At 30.5% G+C, this 16,758-nt stretch overlaps 3 protein-coding genes across 4 annotated transcripts; all 3 read right to left on the bottom strand.

The window, feature by feature from the left end:
* Window positions 1-4,892: 4,892 nt before the first annotated feature.
* Window positions 4,893-9,074, bottom strand: LOC109811764 (protein TRANSPARENT TESTA 9). 2 transcript variants are annotated; one of them, XM_083068144.1, is made up of 10 exons: window positions 8,858-9,074; window positions 8,462-8,554; window positions 8,162-8,247; window positions 7,813-8,076; window positions 7,592-7,715; window positions 6,481-6,717; window positions 5,900-6,008; window positions 5,656-5,779; window positions 5,382-5,568; window positions 4,893-5,235 (listed from the first exon to the last, which is right to left on the bottom strand). In XM_083068144.1, the coding sequence occupies exons 5-10, from the start codon at window positions 7,688-7,690 to the stop codon at window positions 4,948-4,950; spliced, it is 1,044 nt and encodes a 347-aa protein (XP_082924270.1). In that variant the 5' UTR covers window positions 7,691-7,715; window positions 7,813-8,076; window positions 8,162-8,247; window positions 8,462-8,554; window positions 8,858-9,074; the 3' UTR covers window positions 4,893-4,947. The 2 variants fall into 2 exon arrangements, with proteins under 2 accessions (XP_082924270.1, XP_082924269.1); XM_083068143.1 differs by lacking the exons at window positions 8,162-8,247; window positions 8,462-8,554; window positions 8,858-9,074 and adding an exon at window positions 6,814-7,216 and having other exon boundaries at window positions 7,813-7,830.
* Window positions 7,831-8,910, bottom strand: LOC145954911 (serine carboxypeptidase-like 29). The gene is made up of 4 exons (XM_083069598.1): window positions 8,823-8,910; window positions 8,462-8,554; window positions 8,162-8,247; window positions 7,831-8,076 (listed from the first exon to the last, which is right to left on the bottom strand). The coding sequence occupies exons 1-4, from the start codon at window positions 8,908-8,910 to the stop codon at window positions 7,831-7,833; spliced, it is 513 nt and encodes a 170-aa protein (XP_082925724.1).
* A 1,100-nt stretch (window positions 9,075-10,174) lies between the features above and the next one.
* On the bottom strand, window positions 10,175-15,744 carry LOC109788392 (cytochrome P450 CYP72A616). Its single transcript, XM_083068142.1, has 5 exons — window positions 15,320-15,744; window positions 14,530-14,750; window positions 13,869-14,113; window positions 11,838-12,201; window positions 10,175-10,874 (listed from the first exon to the last, which is right to left on the bottom strand). The coding sequence occupies exons 1-5, from the start codon at window positions 15,594-15,596 to the stop codon at window positions 10,452-10,454; spliced, it is 1,530 nt and encodes a 509-aa protein (XP_082924268.1). The 5' UTR covers window positions 15,597-15,744; the 3' UTR covers window positions 10,175-10,451.
* Between the last annotated feature and the right edge of the window lie 1,014 nt (window positions 15,745-16,758).

Here is a 16,758-nt window from a genome sequence, read left to right as displayed (position 1 = left end):
ATTGAAACCAATTAATTTATTAGGGACTAAATTGAAACCAATTAATTTATTTGAGACCAAATTGAAACCAAAAATAAAAGTGGGACTAAATTGAAACAAACAATTATTGTAAGGGACCAAAATAGGTTTTTAGCCTATTTTATTTAATATAAACCTTTATGTAATCAGTAAAAAAGTTATCTTCCACCGTACTATGCAACTTATTTATTTATTTATAATTTTCACGTATGAAAAAGTTCATTCAGTAGTTGTTTTCGATACAGGAAAAGTCAAAACAAGACGTACTACTAGAATTTCTCTTAATACATGCAATTTTTCTTGTGAATTTTTATGAAAAATTCGCAGGAAATATTGTTCTTACAAATTTTTTTATGAAATTTTACCTGTAGGTAATACCTTTGTAGATAATATATTTTTGCAAATTTTAAAATTCGCAAGAAAATTTCCTGTGAATTTTTTCGCAAGAAATTCTACAGGAATATTTTTTACAAAAAAATTAAAGAAATTACTATAAATTCTATCAATAATTCTTCAACTTTCAAATTGTGAGACCCCTCCCGCTACTCTTTCTTTCCCACTCAACACTCTTCTCTTTCCCTTTTCTCTTTTCTCATATCTCTTCTCCCTATCTTTGCCTTGGCTCTCATTTTTTTCTCTGGAACCTCTAGGTGGTGGTGCTGAGTAGAGGGTGATTGCTAGCTGAGAGCGCGAACATTCTTTTCTCCCTTCAAGCTTTTTCTTCTTCTTCTTCTTCTTCTCCTCCGCCTTCCCGGAAGCTAGCTTGAAACTTCTCCTTCGAGGTAAGGGAAGCTAGATTTTCGTGCTGGTTGTTTGGGAGTGAGTTAGAAACTCACATGTTGGTTGATTTCTTGAAGATTGATGGCTGTGTTTGAAGAAAATGTGTTTTCGGCTTTTCGGGGTTTTGGTGAAAATTTGAGGTTTTTGATGATTTATGGTTGCATGTTGAAAAAGAAGGGATTTTTGAGCTGTTTGGTGAAAATGTGGAGTTTTGGGCGGATTGCATGTGCTTGGATTGCTTGTTTTTGCAGGTTTTGGTGAAGATTTTCGAACTTAGAGAGTTGCTGCTTGGTAGGGTGCCGGGCGCAGTTCTTGGTGCCGGGCGCGTGACCATCAGAGGGCTTTATTGGGCAAGCCCACCGGGCGCAAGGCTATGTGCGCCAAGCGAGCTTGAGAATGGAAGCCCCTGGATGGCTCACGCCGGGCATGGTTGGACCGCGTTGGGCACGATATCAGTTAGTGACTTAACATTTTGGGTTTCTGGCATGGCGCCGGCTGTGACTTTATCTCGCCAGGCATGGAGACTCCCTGGGAGTCTCTGCCAGGGGTGGCGCTGGGCATAATTGGTATTACGCCAGGCGTGAGACCTTGGGGAAGTCTCTGCCTTCCCTGTGTCGAGCGTAGGTTTGGTACGCCGGGCGTGAGAGACTCTTGAGAGTCTCTGCCTTCTAGCACGCCGGGCAAATTAGTATTGCGCCGGGCGCGTTTGAGCCTTGGAGCTCTCTGGTTGGTCCACGCCAGGCGCGAGTACTCTTGCGCCGGGCGCGGATGTGTTGTTCTTTTATATGTTGGTATATGTTGATTTAAGTTGTTAATGATGAATGTTGTTGGGTTGAGTGATGATTGTATTGTGCTGTGAGATGTTCATGCTGAATTATGATGTTTAAGCTATATTGTTGTAAAAGTTGAGTTGTGCCGTATGTTGTATGCTGTCATTGCTGCTATATTGTGCTGTGTTGAATGCTGATATAAATTGTTATAGGTCGTAAGGCTAAGCTGTTGTAGGAGATCTCCAAGCTGATATGCGTGACGATGCATTATTTGTTTAATGTTGTTTTTTCTGAATGATGTGAGCTGAATATGTGATGTGTTGTATGTTGATCTTGCTGAACTTAATGGTGTGCTGATAGCTGTAGCTGATTATAATTTCTGTAATTATATATATATGCTGATTCTTTTCACTAGCTTACCCTTGTTGTTTCCATGTGGTTTGGATTGGAATGATCATACTATGTATGAGAGCAAAGCAGAGATATGTTGGTGTGTTGAGGTAGGTCTACAGCTGACAAATAGAGATGATACTTTGTTGTTGTAGGCTACTTAGTGTAGCAATTTGGCTATATTTTGTACTTTGACTTTGAACCCCAAGCTAGACATATATGTATAGATTCTATTTTTTATATATGTATGTTCTATTCTGTGTGGTGGTGTTTGTTGTGTGACGGCCAGGAGGGTCGTTACACAAATGTTCACAATGAATTCATCTGAAGCATTTGTTTCCATGCCTCTAACATGTGATACATAATCTTTTAAATTCTAAGATTGTAGATTATAAGCCTAACACTCAACCATACAAATTAACTTGTAAGGTAAGTGTTTCCCCAACTTATATACTCTTTAATTGTTTTATTTTCAATCGATGTGAGACTTGAAGTTTTTTTAAAAATATTAAACTTATAAATTTAAATATTTTTTTTTATTTTTCCTGCGGATTAAAATTTGCAGGAAAATCTGCAGGAAAAGTTACCTACAAATTTTCTCTACCATTTAGTAAACATTACTTGCAAATTTATTTTTGCAAGAAAATCTGCAAGAAATAAAATAAAATTCTTACAATATTTTTTGCAAATTTTTACCGTGGAAATTTTTTTCTATGATCATTAAAATTGTAGCAAAATTTATAAAAAATATCTACAAATTATTTTTCGCAAATAAATCCGCAAAAAATTTATGTGAATATTTTTTTTATGAAAATTCGCAAAAAAATTTCTGCAATTATTTTTTTTAGGAAAATTTATAAAAAAAATTTTGCAAATATTTTTTTCAGAAAAATTTGCAAAAAATGACATTTTTCTAATAGTAGTAGGAATACTGCATGATGAATCGGTATCTGAGGTGTTGTCGGTACCTGATACAAGGATGCTTCAATATTGAGTTGATTAGTGGGTATCCATGCTCTATTCAAACTCCTAAAGTCTGCAATATTCTCCCTTGTCGAAAGCTCTAAAGCATCACGCTTTTTCTTGTTTAATTGCATTCATCTCCTTATGTAGTATCTTAATAGCATATGAGAGATCACTTTGATCTTCCACAACTCGGCCAATACATTTGTTTGGGTTGCATGTCATTCATAGTCTTTCTTGTAGGCATCATCTTCTCCATAAATCTTTTTCTTATAAAAGTCATTCCAATATTCATGAAGTATCCGTCTTAATTAGAGTGATGTAATAAATGTGATATAAAAGTATCTTTTCATTTTAAAATATCATTATTTATATTATACTATTATTGGGTTTGGGTATCGATGGCTAATTAACTCATTTATCATTAATTACCTTTTACAAATAATCTTATTATGTTCTCAAAATATATGCCTAGGTGATCCTCGACAAGAATCCGAAGAATCCATAGATTAACCTTACCGATATTAGTTAAAAAGAAACAATTTGGGATAACAATAACATAAGTTAGTACTTTTAACTATTTATCTAATAATACCCATATAGAAGTAAAAAATCATAGACACAACTAATATATTATTTTCACACAAAATATTATGATTATATTTAAATATCCCCTTTGAGTTTAACTTCAAGAATAAAAAAAATTTCTTTTAAAGTAAACATGAACATAATCTCCTCCAAAATCCTTTGAGAAATAGTTGCTGCCTTATTGTATAAATAATTTCAAGCGATTTAGTAGGTCATATAATCAAGAGCTCAAGGGATTCTAACAATATTCAATTTAACTCAATGTAATACTTAAAGAAAATGGTGAAGCATTTGTACAATACTATTTATGCTTAAGGATATGCTTTAAAACATAAACATACCAAGGATATGTTTAAATGATCTGCGTGTAAACTTGCAACTCAAAATTATATCACAAATGATGATATCATATTAAGAGACTAAATCCTAAAAAAATTAAGAAAAGTGAGTTAGAGTTGAAGGAAGAAGGCTCAAGCTCTTATTGAGCTTTGAGTCACTTCTAATAACTTACTTTCCCTTCTTTCTAAATATTTTTTCTTGTAAATATTTTCTTAATTGAGAGTGGCACCCTATTACTTCTTTGAAAATAATTTGGTGCCATTCTCAATTACCTCACCTATAATCAAGAGTTTAATGTTCTTTTTCAAGCCTTCTAATCTTGGGGACAAAACTTTGTTCCTACGAAGACAAGGAATTTTAGTTGTGAATAGTTTAGTTTCTAGGAGTTTAGGTGGTCACATGGGAACACTACAAGAAAAATGACTTATGCCTACACACAAAAAATGTCACTAAAAATCTAAATTCCATAGGTAAAAGTATCATGGACTTTGACCTACACACATTGAAGTTGTCAACTTTGAGGGGGCATATAGCTACAACTAATAGCATATCACTATAAGTTTTACCTATAGACATAATTTTACCTACAACTACATTTGACTGTCACTATAAAAGCTACCTACAATTTGTATGCGTGGGTAAAAGTCATTGACTTATATTTACACTCCCTACTATAGGTAAATACCATTAAGTTGTACTTACATGTTATGACCGTAAGTAAAAGTCATTAACTTATTCTTACATGCTCTGACTATAGGTAAAAGTATTTTTTATTTTATTTATTATTATTGTACATATATATATATATATATATATATATATATATATATCTTATAGAGAATATGTGTACTCTATACAAAGTGTAGTTCAAATTTTATTATTATCTTGTATACAAAAAATGACATTAAAGTATAAAAAAAAAGTCAAATTTCATTAACTGATATATTGATATATCTAATTTAATATTTTGTTCTTGCTTAAATTTCATTAAATAATAAAAACTATATATACAAAACATAAAAAACAAAGGAAAAGATAAGTAAATGACTTGACAAAAGTTGTTTTTTGATCTATATTAAAATAACATGAAAATTTTTACTTATTCACATACTGAGTGAAAACTTGGAGAACTAGAAGGGTTTGGCACATTCACTGTCAAGCATTCTGCATTGCACTTGGCAATATTATCATTATCTGGTTCTTGTCTTACAGATGTAAAACTGCGATCAGATATATAGCCATTGACTTTACCCCTAGAAAATGTTGTAAGGGCCTCTAAGGGATAAAAAAGTGTCATGACTATGGTATTTGCCAAATCTTTGATTTTGACTATCCTTAAGATGCAACAAAGTAAGTAGAGAGAAGTGACAACACCACTTTGCATGTCCTGGATTAATGTGCTACTAAACATTAATAAGAATACACTGTATAATATTAAATCAAAATCCATCCAAGAAAGATCTTTTAGAGATCCTTGAACAGATGCAAATTAGATCACAGTGAACATAGAAACCAGAAAATGAAGTTTCATACATTAACATCCAGTAATCTCAGGGAAGGAAGAAGAATTGGAAAAATCAGAAGCATCAGAATGCTGTCTGTTATTAGCCTCCCAACATCAGGAATTCCAGCAGAGATAACGTCACTAAAGTAATACAGGTTATCCTCAATTTCATCTACAGCAGCAATAATTGCAGAGGTTGAATCTGGACCTGGATTTCTGTCTCAGTAACAATAATTTCTCTATCAGGAAAAAAGGAAATCTGAAGTTAATATACTAAAGAGAAAAGAAGCAATGATGTCTTACTTCAGTGTCTTAGAGACCAGTCTATTTAAATCCATACATTGATTCCTAAAGAATGAAACCAGGTTTGAGAAGTAATTAGTGTGAGGTGCGCTGGCTATATATCTATTAACACATTCATCCCCAACTGAAAATTGCACAGACAATTGTCAGAAAATTTAGTATTTTGCATCGTAACATAACTGAGTTCAGGAAAGAAACTTGGAGGGAGAAAGGCCACATAAAACAGTAAATCTTAGTATCTTACCATGATAAACATTAAGGGTCACAGTACGGACAGCAGTACGAACCATGCTCTCCTCATGAAAGGCAAAGTGTATTGCTTCAACATAGAGTGGAAATGAAACTATTTCATCCTAAATGTATAGAAAAGTAGAGTAAAAACCTTTGGACATGTAGAAAACAAAGGCAGAATTATCTGATATCTCCTTCACAACCAAATTGAATTACCGATTAAAAACAGATGACCAACGTAAAAATTAATAATTTCACAAAATGGCTGTTACACTAACAGGACTACCAATTGTCCAACAGATTTCTTGCTCAAGTCTATTCACTTTGAATATCAACCTCAATTGCAGAAAATATCAAACAGAATTTTGTTGTATTCTGTTTATTATCAGAATTAATAAGTAACAGAATAGACACTTGGCAACCGGGAATTGATGAGGATGCTGGAATATGGAAGAGAAGGTGGCAGAGGGGGTACGGAATCACCATTAGTATAATAACGTGCATAGATTAGTGATAGTGGAATAATGAATCATATGTATCTCAATGATAAAAAATTATTGAACCAACCAAATTGCTTTGGTGAGGTGAACTTACAACTTTTGTTGCTTCCAAAGATTCAGTGATTAAGGTTGGAACTCCCGTACACTCAAATGAATAGTCCACACCCATTCCACCACTCAGTTCCTTGACCAATTCTGAAGTAGATTTATCAGAATCACTAGGATTTATAAAGTCAGTCATTCCAAAAGCTTCTCCTTTTTCTCTCTTCTTCTCATTTGTATCAATTCCAATTATCCTGGTTGCTCCATGCATTTTGGCTCCAATTACAGCCTGCAAGCAACACAAGTCACCAGGTCATTATCATCATGAATCGAAGTTAAAAAAAATTGACACAAACATATAAGATTATTTTAAGCATATATATACCCCTAATCCAACAGCCCCGAGACCAAAAACGGCTACAATGGATCCACTTTCAACCTTGGCTTCCTTCCAAGCGGCTCCAAAACCAGTTGAAAAGCCACATGAGATGAAACTGGCATGGATTGGATCAATGGTTGGCTCAACCTTGAGAACATAGTTGGCATCACTAACCATGTACTCTGACCATGTAGAACAACTTAAAACATGATATAGCCTCTGTCCTCGGACGGACATCCTTGAAGTGTTATCTGGCAGTAGACCGGTCCATCTAACCGGGTATGTCACACACAAATTGGTTTCTTCTAAAACACAATTCTCACATTCTTGACACTCGCCTATGTACGTGGGAATTACCACATCCCCTTCTTTCAGATTTGTCACTTGATCACCAACACTCTCTATAACACTATCATTAATGCAATAGATGAAATTAATAGTGGACATAGGACAATGTAACAACAAAAGTCCAATTTGTCAAGCTTTATTAATTATTATTTTAACGAAGATACTCTGGCATAAAAAGTTTAAAATCAATTAGAAATCACAGTTTATACAATCTTTAAGATAATTATTATAAAAAGTTTAATAAAAGTTTAATAATTTTTTATCATTGAGAAAACTGTTTGCAGTTCACATAATAGTAATACAGTATTTGAAGCTTTCACCTAATTGTTTTACCTTCTATTTTTAAAGCTAACATAACCTTTTTAGAATCAGATTAACATATATTGTGGAAGCAAATAGAAATTTTCAAGTATTTTTAGTGATCAATGATCATTACCAATTGTAGCAGGCTTATGATCTGGATCAACATGAAGAATTGTTTGGACCTCAGGCCTATTGAAGTATTCAATGGAGTGGTATTCGGTGCATGGATCATAATCTCCTCTGAGTCTACCAATTCTCTGAAGCATGACATAACACATCAATAATGATCAGTACTACAAACACTTCAAAATGATCTGTATAATATACTATGAAATTTAAAATATGTTCACTCACATGCTTTCTTCTCACCAGCTAACTTAACTGGCTAACATTAGCATTGCACGGAGGTGTATAGAGACTGTATGGGTCTATATTTCCAATTTCATTATAAGCAATGTCCCAAATTTTTTCACATGAATCTGAGGGGTGCTCAACTGACTGAAAATCACAAAGTAGGTTCAAAAGCTTGTATGTTTGATCTGAAATCAAACCACTTGACCACATAAACTCGAACATCCCCAGTTGATCATGGAAATCATCTGTTAGAGCATTTCCTACCTGCAGCAGAGATGTATAGATTAAATTAATCATGAGAATAAGCATAAACCAAGGAATTATTTTTATGAAAGATTGGAGCCCATACCATGAAACCTTTCAGATTTATAGCATTTTCCTTAGTATCCGAGTTGTACTTTACAATAACTTGGCTAAGTTGAGGAACATAATGCCCTGATACACAGGATTAATGATTGACCACTATGAATTATAGCATTATAAAATCTAAATAAAATAAACAGACCAGAATCAAAGAACTCAAACACCTACACGTCTTCATATCAACATTCTTTTTTTCTCCTCAGTATGAAGTGCCAAGACATAACCACTACTAGCAAACAATGACTTTAAAACTACTGTTACAATAGATAATGAGCGCATTGTTTACCTGCATAGCTCTCACCACTGATAAAAAAATCACTTCCTTTATATTGAGGGAAACGCTTAAACCACTTCAATAGGAATACTAAGTTGTCCTCAGCTGCACATAAAGTTTTATTAATTTAAATAACACAAAGTTATAAGTATCAGATGAGAGATTGAGAGCAGCTAATATCAACCATCAATGTAAGTTAGGACAAGCAGAAAGTTCAAAAGCCGAAACTCTTCACTTCAATTCAAGCGCAAACAAATTTTACAAAATACAGGTCTCAGGCAAAGAAAGAAAGGCAGAATTGAATCATGAATCGCCCGAACGAGAAATGCGGATTTTATTTTAATTTAATTTTTGTTGAATTAGGTGCATTTACGAGAACATGCAATTGGGCGGATTTGGAATGCAAACCTGAGTTGATCCAAGGAAAAACGATCTCTGGATCTCCAGAAGGAAAACCACATGGTTGTGCGAATCAGAGCGCGGAATTGAGCAGCTTCTGGAGGAAGAGAGAGAGTAGGGTTTTCGAAGGATCGGGACGAGAGAGACTGTTACCGAACGAAGCAGGAACACTTGGTCTTGGATTAACGAACCATATCGGGATCGGGTTTGAACACCCTCCTTCTCTTGGCCCAATGTGTATGGACCGGTTTGAGTAATTTTAACTTTTCAAAACACCAAGAATTTTTTTTTAAATTATATTTTTATTTTTTAATAAAATAAATATCAATTATTGATTAAAATATATACAAACAAATATTTTTTATATTCTTCTTTTTTTAAATTCATTTCTACAAATAATGTTTTGGGCTCACACAAAGCAGTATATATATAAACTTTTCAATGTTTTAATTATTGATTTATTAATTGATACATTTTTATTTAATTTATTAATTAATTATTTTTTAAAGATTGGTTATTTAATTCTAATTTTTAATTATATATTCTGTATTGATATTGATTTTCTATGAAATTAATTAGTCTTATATATAATTATTTATTTGTTTTACATGGATTTTTATTTATATTAATTAACTGTAGGTATAAATTTTGTAAATATTTTACCTACTTAAAGTAGTAGTATGTATAAGTCTTTGAAGGCTTTTACCTACATTGACAATTTGTTGGTAGAAGAATTTTAAGTTATATTGAGTTTTGCTTACACCAAATAAAAGTGAGTATAGATTTTTGAGTTATACCTACATTAAACATTTGTAGGTAAATTTTTTTTTATAGTTTTACCTACACTAATTCAGGTCTATAGGTAAAAGCGTCTGTAGGCATAGGTTATTTTTTTTGTAGTGGAAACTCAAGACAAGTCTTTTTAAGAGTTAGTAACAAACCTTCTTAAGAAAAATTGAAAAATATATTTTGAGTTTAGGTAGAATAAAATAGGTTCAAGAGGACCTTATGAAAATAAAAATCCTTAAGGATAGATCAATCCGATACATAAATTAAGAAGATAAATAGGTTAGGTCTCTTTATTTATCAAGAAAGCAACACTTGTAATACTTACAATTTACTTTATTTTGCGAGTGTTAAAGTAGGAGAGAAGACTTATGTTTTGAGGGCAAGTCCTCTCGAAGATAACGGGGATAATGACATCATACTAAGAAGTTAAATCCTAAAAGAATTAAGAATAGTGAGTTAAACTTAAACTTGAAAGAAAAAAATAAAAAAAGGAAGTGTCACATCAAAATATAAATAAAATAAAAGTTCAACATAATATGAGAGAGAATTAACTTAATTTAGGCTTCCAACGTCATTGTCTCTACACATTTTCAAACCAGTGCAATTGCATTAAAATAGTCACAAGCAAATAAAAATTGAAAAGTCACGCATATGAGAGAGAGAATGGATAATAATACTCCAGTATGGATGGACAATTTGTGGAAAATTATTTTCCCATCATATCCAACTTTATGTAATAAAGGGTTCTCATAATTAATCGAACATTTTTATCACACTTAACATGACACACAACATTTCATACTTATTAGATGAATTAGATAGAGTGGATAATAATTGGAGCCCCATGTTGTGGCTTAAGAGTAAGACTATTTCGAGGAGCATGGGCATAAGAGGGTGAAAGTTGAAATGAGAAATGTTGAAGAATCATAGCGAGAGCTATCTTTGCTTCTATGAGGGAAAAGTTTTGGCCAAGGCAGATTCTTGGACCCCAACTAAATGGATAGAAAGCAACTTGATCATGTGAAGCTTTGGAAACACCTTGAGAAAACCTCTCAGGATTGAACTCTTGTGGGTTGTCCCAATACCTTGGATCGTGATGAAGAAGCATAAATGGTAGTTCAAGTTGAACTCCAGCAGGAATGGTTATGCTTCCTATCCTTGTTTCACATAGTGTGTATCTCTGAATATATGATATAGGTGGGTACAACCTTAGGACTTCATGAAGTACCATTGTCACCTACAAATCACAGTCAAATATTTATCATAAGGTTTTTGGTCTAAAATAATATTTCATATATGATGTAATTAGAGGTGATAATGGAAAACGAAATATGTAGGCTGCCTTTTGCTTATCTCATATTCTCTCCTCTCAATAACATCAAAAAACAATTATTTATCATTTTATCTTAGTTATTTTTTTTTTTTGAAAATGTTTAAAAAGATAAGAAAATGAAACCACATAAAAAGAGAATACTTTTCTTCTCTCAAGTGGTGCTTATAATATTAACTTCTTCTTCTTCGTTATCATTTAATTAAGGAGAGATATAGATAAAACAAACAAGACTAGTTAATTTAATATATTAGTCAACATTTACAAATATTTTTTATTTTATTTTTTTAGTCTTTATAATTTTTATTCATTAGTTTTAATCTTAATTGTTCTTTTTTTAGAAAAAAAAACTAAGAATTATTTACTTATGACGTTACACGCATCTAAACATATTATGTCACATTATTTTAGTGGTATAGTTAACAACTTAACATGACATTGACATGTCTAAAACATGTCACCTCATCACTAAATAATAACATAAACCATGCCTTTCGCAAAAATAAATTTACGAGAACTAAAATCAATAATTTCTTTTAAAAATTTAAACCAAAATTTATCATGCGCTGCTAAAACATATTTAAGTAATAGCTAGTTTAAACATTTTGGATAACTCCCAACAAAACGTGATAATGTATTAATGCACTCAGTAATTTTTTTTCTTAAAAAAAACAAGTAATATAAGTTTCTATGATTTTTTTTTTCAATAAATTTTCCTGCAGAATTTCTTGTATAAAAAAATTTATAGTAAAATTTATAAAAACCATATTTCTTGTAAATTTTTATGCAAAATTTGTATGAAACTTAGCATGTAATTAAAAAATTATATTAGTGAATTATTTTAAGCTCTCTAAGATGTTATATACTTACTATTTTAAGGCGATTTATGGTTTCAAGTCCAGGTACATTTTTGCCACAAATTTGGAATACTTCAGCTCTGGCCTTTTCCTGCCAATTTGAATGCATAGATAAAACAATCATGGTCCATGTAAGAAGGTTGGTTGTGGTCTCTTGGCCAGCAAAGTATAACAACTTGCATTCCTCAATCACATCATCAACTGTTAGAGAACTTTCACTTTCCCCTTTGCACTCTAATAGCAAGCTTAATAGATCATGACTTTCCAATTCACCTGTTTTCATTCTTTGCTCTCTCCTCTTAATCATTTCTTTCAATATAGCATTAATTTGGTTGTACATTTGGTATCTCCTCTTGTTCTTCTTAGTCGGTATGAACCTGGGTACACAATACAACTTGGAAGAAGAACTTAGAAAATATTGTTCTCATTTTACAGAACGCGAAAACTTTATATTTGGGTTACAAGACCATTCATACGTTCATAAATGTTCAAGATTAAAACTAAGGTTTAGTTGTAATTTTTTGTCACTTATATATGTTTTACAATTTTGTGAATTTTGTCACTTAATTTTGAATTTATACATTTTGTCTTTATTTCAAAACTTCGTATATTTTGTTGTTTTAATAGTGAATTGTTTGACACTGTTAGTTGATAGCTAGCTGATATGTCACGTTAACTACTAATGTGATATATTGGTTGTTAATGTTAATGTAATTTGACAATGTGACATAAACAATCAATGTATCCTTTTTCATAGTTAACATATTATGTCAATGTATATTATTTAATGACATCAAATAATAAATTAACAGAAGATAAAATTTGTTAAATTTTGAAAAATTAGGAGATAAAATTTATAAAATTATAAAATATGAGTGACAAAAAATATAATTAAGTCTAAAAATTATTTTATGGTTACATGACTACTTTTTTTAAAAAAAGTAATATGCATTTTCTTTTTAATTTTGTTGATTCAAATAAGATTTAATGATCTATATTTAAATTGGAGTAATCAAACCATGAATGACCAAAATCAAATTTTTTAGCAGTTATATGATTACTTAAAAAGTTATGCATACACATTTTTTAATCTTAAAAATACATATAAGATTTAAGGGATATATATATATATATATATATATATATATATATATATATTATTGATTTACATATATTTTTAATATAAAATAGTTTTATTGACATCCAATATTTAAGATTTGATCACTTTACCACGGTATTTTATCATTAATATAATTTGGTTATATTATAAAGTAAATTCTTATTAAATATTCATGTAAAAAATTGCAAACTCAGTATTTAAATTAAGTTCTCTCTCCATCTACCGGCATATATATAATCAATGTTAAATATCAAACAATAATATTTTTAAAAAATGTGTTCTCAAAAATTGTAAAATGGAAAATATTAAATCTTAAAATTTTAGACCCAAAAAAAAAAATGCTTGGCAGCAAAATTTTCGATGAAAATTAATACGATACTAATTAATTACTCTTGCATTCCCCAATTTTATGTTTATTATAGATTTATAGATCCTCCACATATTATTAAAAAATATATATATAAATATGTAGTATAATATTATATCATGAATGATACTTATTTCTGGAATGCTATTGTCCTTATTGAAATTTTAAGTACTAAAATATCTTTAAATATGACAAGGAAAAAAAACTGTTTTCAAACCTTCCATTTATCATATATATATATATATATATATATATATATATATATATATATATATATATATATATATATATATATATATATATATATATATATATATATTTTACATGCTATTGGTATCTATTGATTTCGTTAGAAATTAATCCCTCTCGAAACTACATTAAAACTATACTTTAATTTTTTTTTTTTAAACCCAAAACTTAAACTAAAATTTTTTAGGTTACATTAGTTGAACTTATTAACGTTGATGTTCCCATTTTTCATACGAGAAAGGATGTTAGCAATTAAATGTTATGTTTTGTATAATTACTGAATTAATAATATAATTATATCATTGCACCTGAAACCAGGAATATAGGTACCCCAGTATGCCTCTCGAACCAATGATATTTGTTCATGCTGCAGTTCAAAAACCTTTTTTCCCTCTTGGTAGCTGCTTCCGAAGGCTGTTCTAGCAATAACATCACCACTCAAAACACTCAATTCAGGTAAAACATCAAACTCACATGATCTTTCATCTTTTGCTAGTTCCTGCCACCTCTCTATCAGCATGCAACAACTCCTTGAAATTGCTGGAACCATTCCCTAGTTTTTAAAAGAAGAAATTAATATTAAATACGAACAGGGTGTAACATAATTGATAGATAACTTATCGGTTGAGGTATCCGATCATTGATCGTTGTGTATGAAAAAAAATATTTATTAAAAGAGGTTAATTCTTTAAATAAATTTTAGTATTTCAAAAATTAGTTTTTCAACTAAAGAATACCTTGATTTACATAATATAAATAAGAGTTAATTATCTATACACTGCTAGAGTATAGTTTTTTTACACTAACAACCAATCATATCTTTTAATAGAGTCATGTCACTAATAAAAGTAAATAACATGACTCTATTAAAATATATGATTGGTTGCTAGTGTAAAAAAACTTTATACTGATAATTTATAGGTGATTAACTCTATAAATAAATTATTATTAAGTGATTAATTATTTTACCTTTAGCTTCTCAACAAGGAATGCAGAAGCTATTAACCTTCTTCGTTTGCTCCAGATTTCACCTTCTAACGATGAGAGGCCCAACTGAAGATGTTTGACTAAGGGGTTTTGTGGTGGCTTGATGAAGTGACCATTCTTATTTGTCAAAATAAACCTCACAAGCTCTGCATCTCCTATTAGCACAGATGGAGTTCTTCCAAACCAAAAGAGTGAAATTTTTCCTATGAAAAATCATCCACAAAAGCAAGTTATCACATCAAAATACCACTACATGTATTTTATTTGTGTTTGATTTCTAACTACATATTTATTCGCAATAACTCTATCAGGTGGAAGATAAGGGCTTGAAAAGAATAAATCTCAACTGTATATAATATTAAAATAAATAGTTAACGACTTGGTCTGAGTGAAACATGTTCAAATCCCTTTAATAAAGTTTAGGATTTGAGTTTGAGTAGAATGGTGAATAAATTATACCCATAACATGTCTAGCAAAAAAATCATAAATATGTATTTTAAAATAATCATACTATTATTAAATATGTCCCATATCTTAACAAGTTGTTGAGTTTGAGTGAAATTAGATTCAATTTTGTTTTTAGTAAGGTCTTAAATTTGGATAAATAAAAAAACTTGATTAAGAAAAGAGACTTCACTAAAAACTTGACATGCAAAAATCATCATCAACAAAGTCACTCACCATATTTCTGAAACATACTTGACACAAATAACATGATTAAAAAAAATATCTTCACATAATTTGTAATTGTTTATTTGTGAAGTGACTCACCATATTTCTGAAACATTTGATGAAGAAATGGGATGACATGAGGAACTATGTGGTGGTTGAGGGACATAGGTTTAGATGATGTCTCTATGATAGACTTCATCATCTCTGGCATGTCACCTTTGAAAAACTTGTAGGAAGTGCCTCTGATCCCTTGCTGCCTAAGAAGTTTCTCTATTCTTTTGGGTCTCCACCAAAAGTTTTGCAAAAGTTTTGTGGTCACATAGAGAACTATAAAAGCAAAAGAGATTGTCAAGGCTTTGAAGATGTAATCTTCCATGATCTGTGAACAAGAAGACTGAAAGAAGTAGAACAGAGAATGTGGAAAAACAAATATTTAGCTTCCGAAACTTTCCTCTTAGAATGTTGTTTATCTATGTGCTTGTTGGGTTTATCATCATAATGATTCTTATTTTGCGTGAAGAATCGGTCCACATAATTTAAATATCTTAAAAATAAAATAGTACAACGTGTTTAATTAATAATAATAATACTGTAACTCTTTAAGAGAATCTTAAATTGAAATCTTAAAGTCAACGAAAGATGACAAATTAGAAGGAAAAAAAAACTTGTTTTACCTTCCAAAAATAGTTCAACTCTAATAATTTTAACGTAATGTTACGTATTTTAATATTAACGTAACGTAATCTTCTTTAATATATTTTTGCTTTTAAATTTTAAGCGTGTGATTCAGCAGTAAGGATTGATCTACGCTTAAACAAGGTCAGGAGTTAGAATTCTGCCTTTGTATGCAACCGCGTTAAATATTGGAGCTAGCTATCACACCTTTTAAGGTGCCTCCAATATAGTGTAGAAATTAATCACATTTATCTGCCCTGAATATTCCAGGAGCGAACAAAAAAAAATAAATAATATTTTTTGTTTAATTTGAGGTCTTATTTTAGTAGACTTTATTATTATGTAAATTAAAATTATACAACCAATTAATAAAATAATATAATTTAAATTTTTTTATTGTAATATCTTAAATTTCTGATACAATATTATTGTAGAATGATATAGAAATCAGAATGTGTTTTGTGAATATAATTTTAACTTGATTTTCAATGTACACAATATAAATATTTATACAAGTAAGTAGATAATTTTGGCATAATAATAACTGAGGGGGAGATTGCACAATTCTAGGAAATTATCATAAGGTTATTATGATGATAAGATTGTGATGAGAGATTGCAGTTTTTCTCTCATTTTCCAGTGAAGTCATGTGATAGTTATTCTTTTAGGAGCTTTTGTATTTTAAAAAATAATCAAACCTTATTCCATTTTAAATTGAAATTTTAAAGTCGACGAAAGATGACAGATTTGAAGGAAAAAAAACTTGGTTTTCCTTTCAAAAATAGTTCAACTCTAGTAATTTTAACGTAATGTTACATATTTTAATATTAAAGTAACGTTTAATAATTTTTTAAATTTGAGGT

This window comes from Cajanus cajan, chromosome 2 (assembly GCF_000230855.2).
Source record: "Cajanus cajan strain Asha chromosome 2, NIPB_CcT2T_4, whole genome shotgun sequence".
Lineage (NCBI taxonomy): Eukaryota > Viridiplantae > Streptophyta > Magnoliopsida > Fabales > Fabaceae > Cajanus > Cajanus cajan.
The sequence above is the reverse complement of the archived record's forward strand: the minus strand, read 5'-3'. Positions and strand labels throughout refer to the sequence as shown.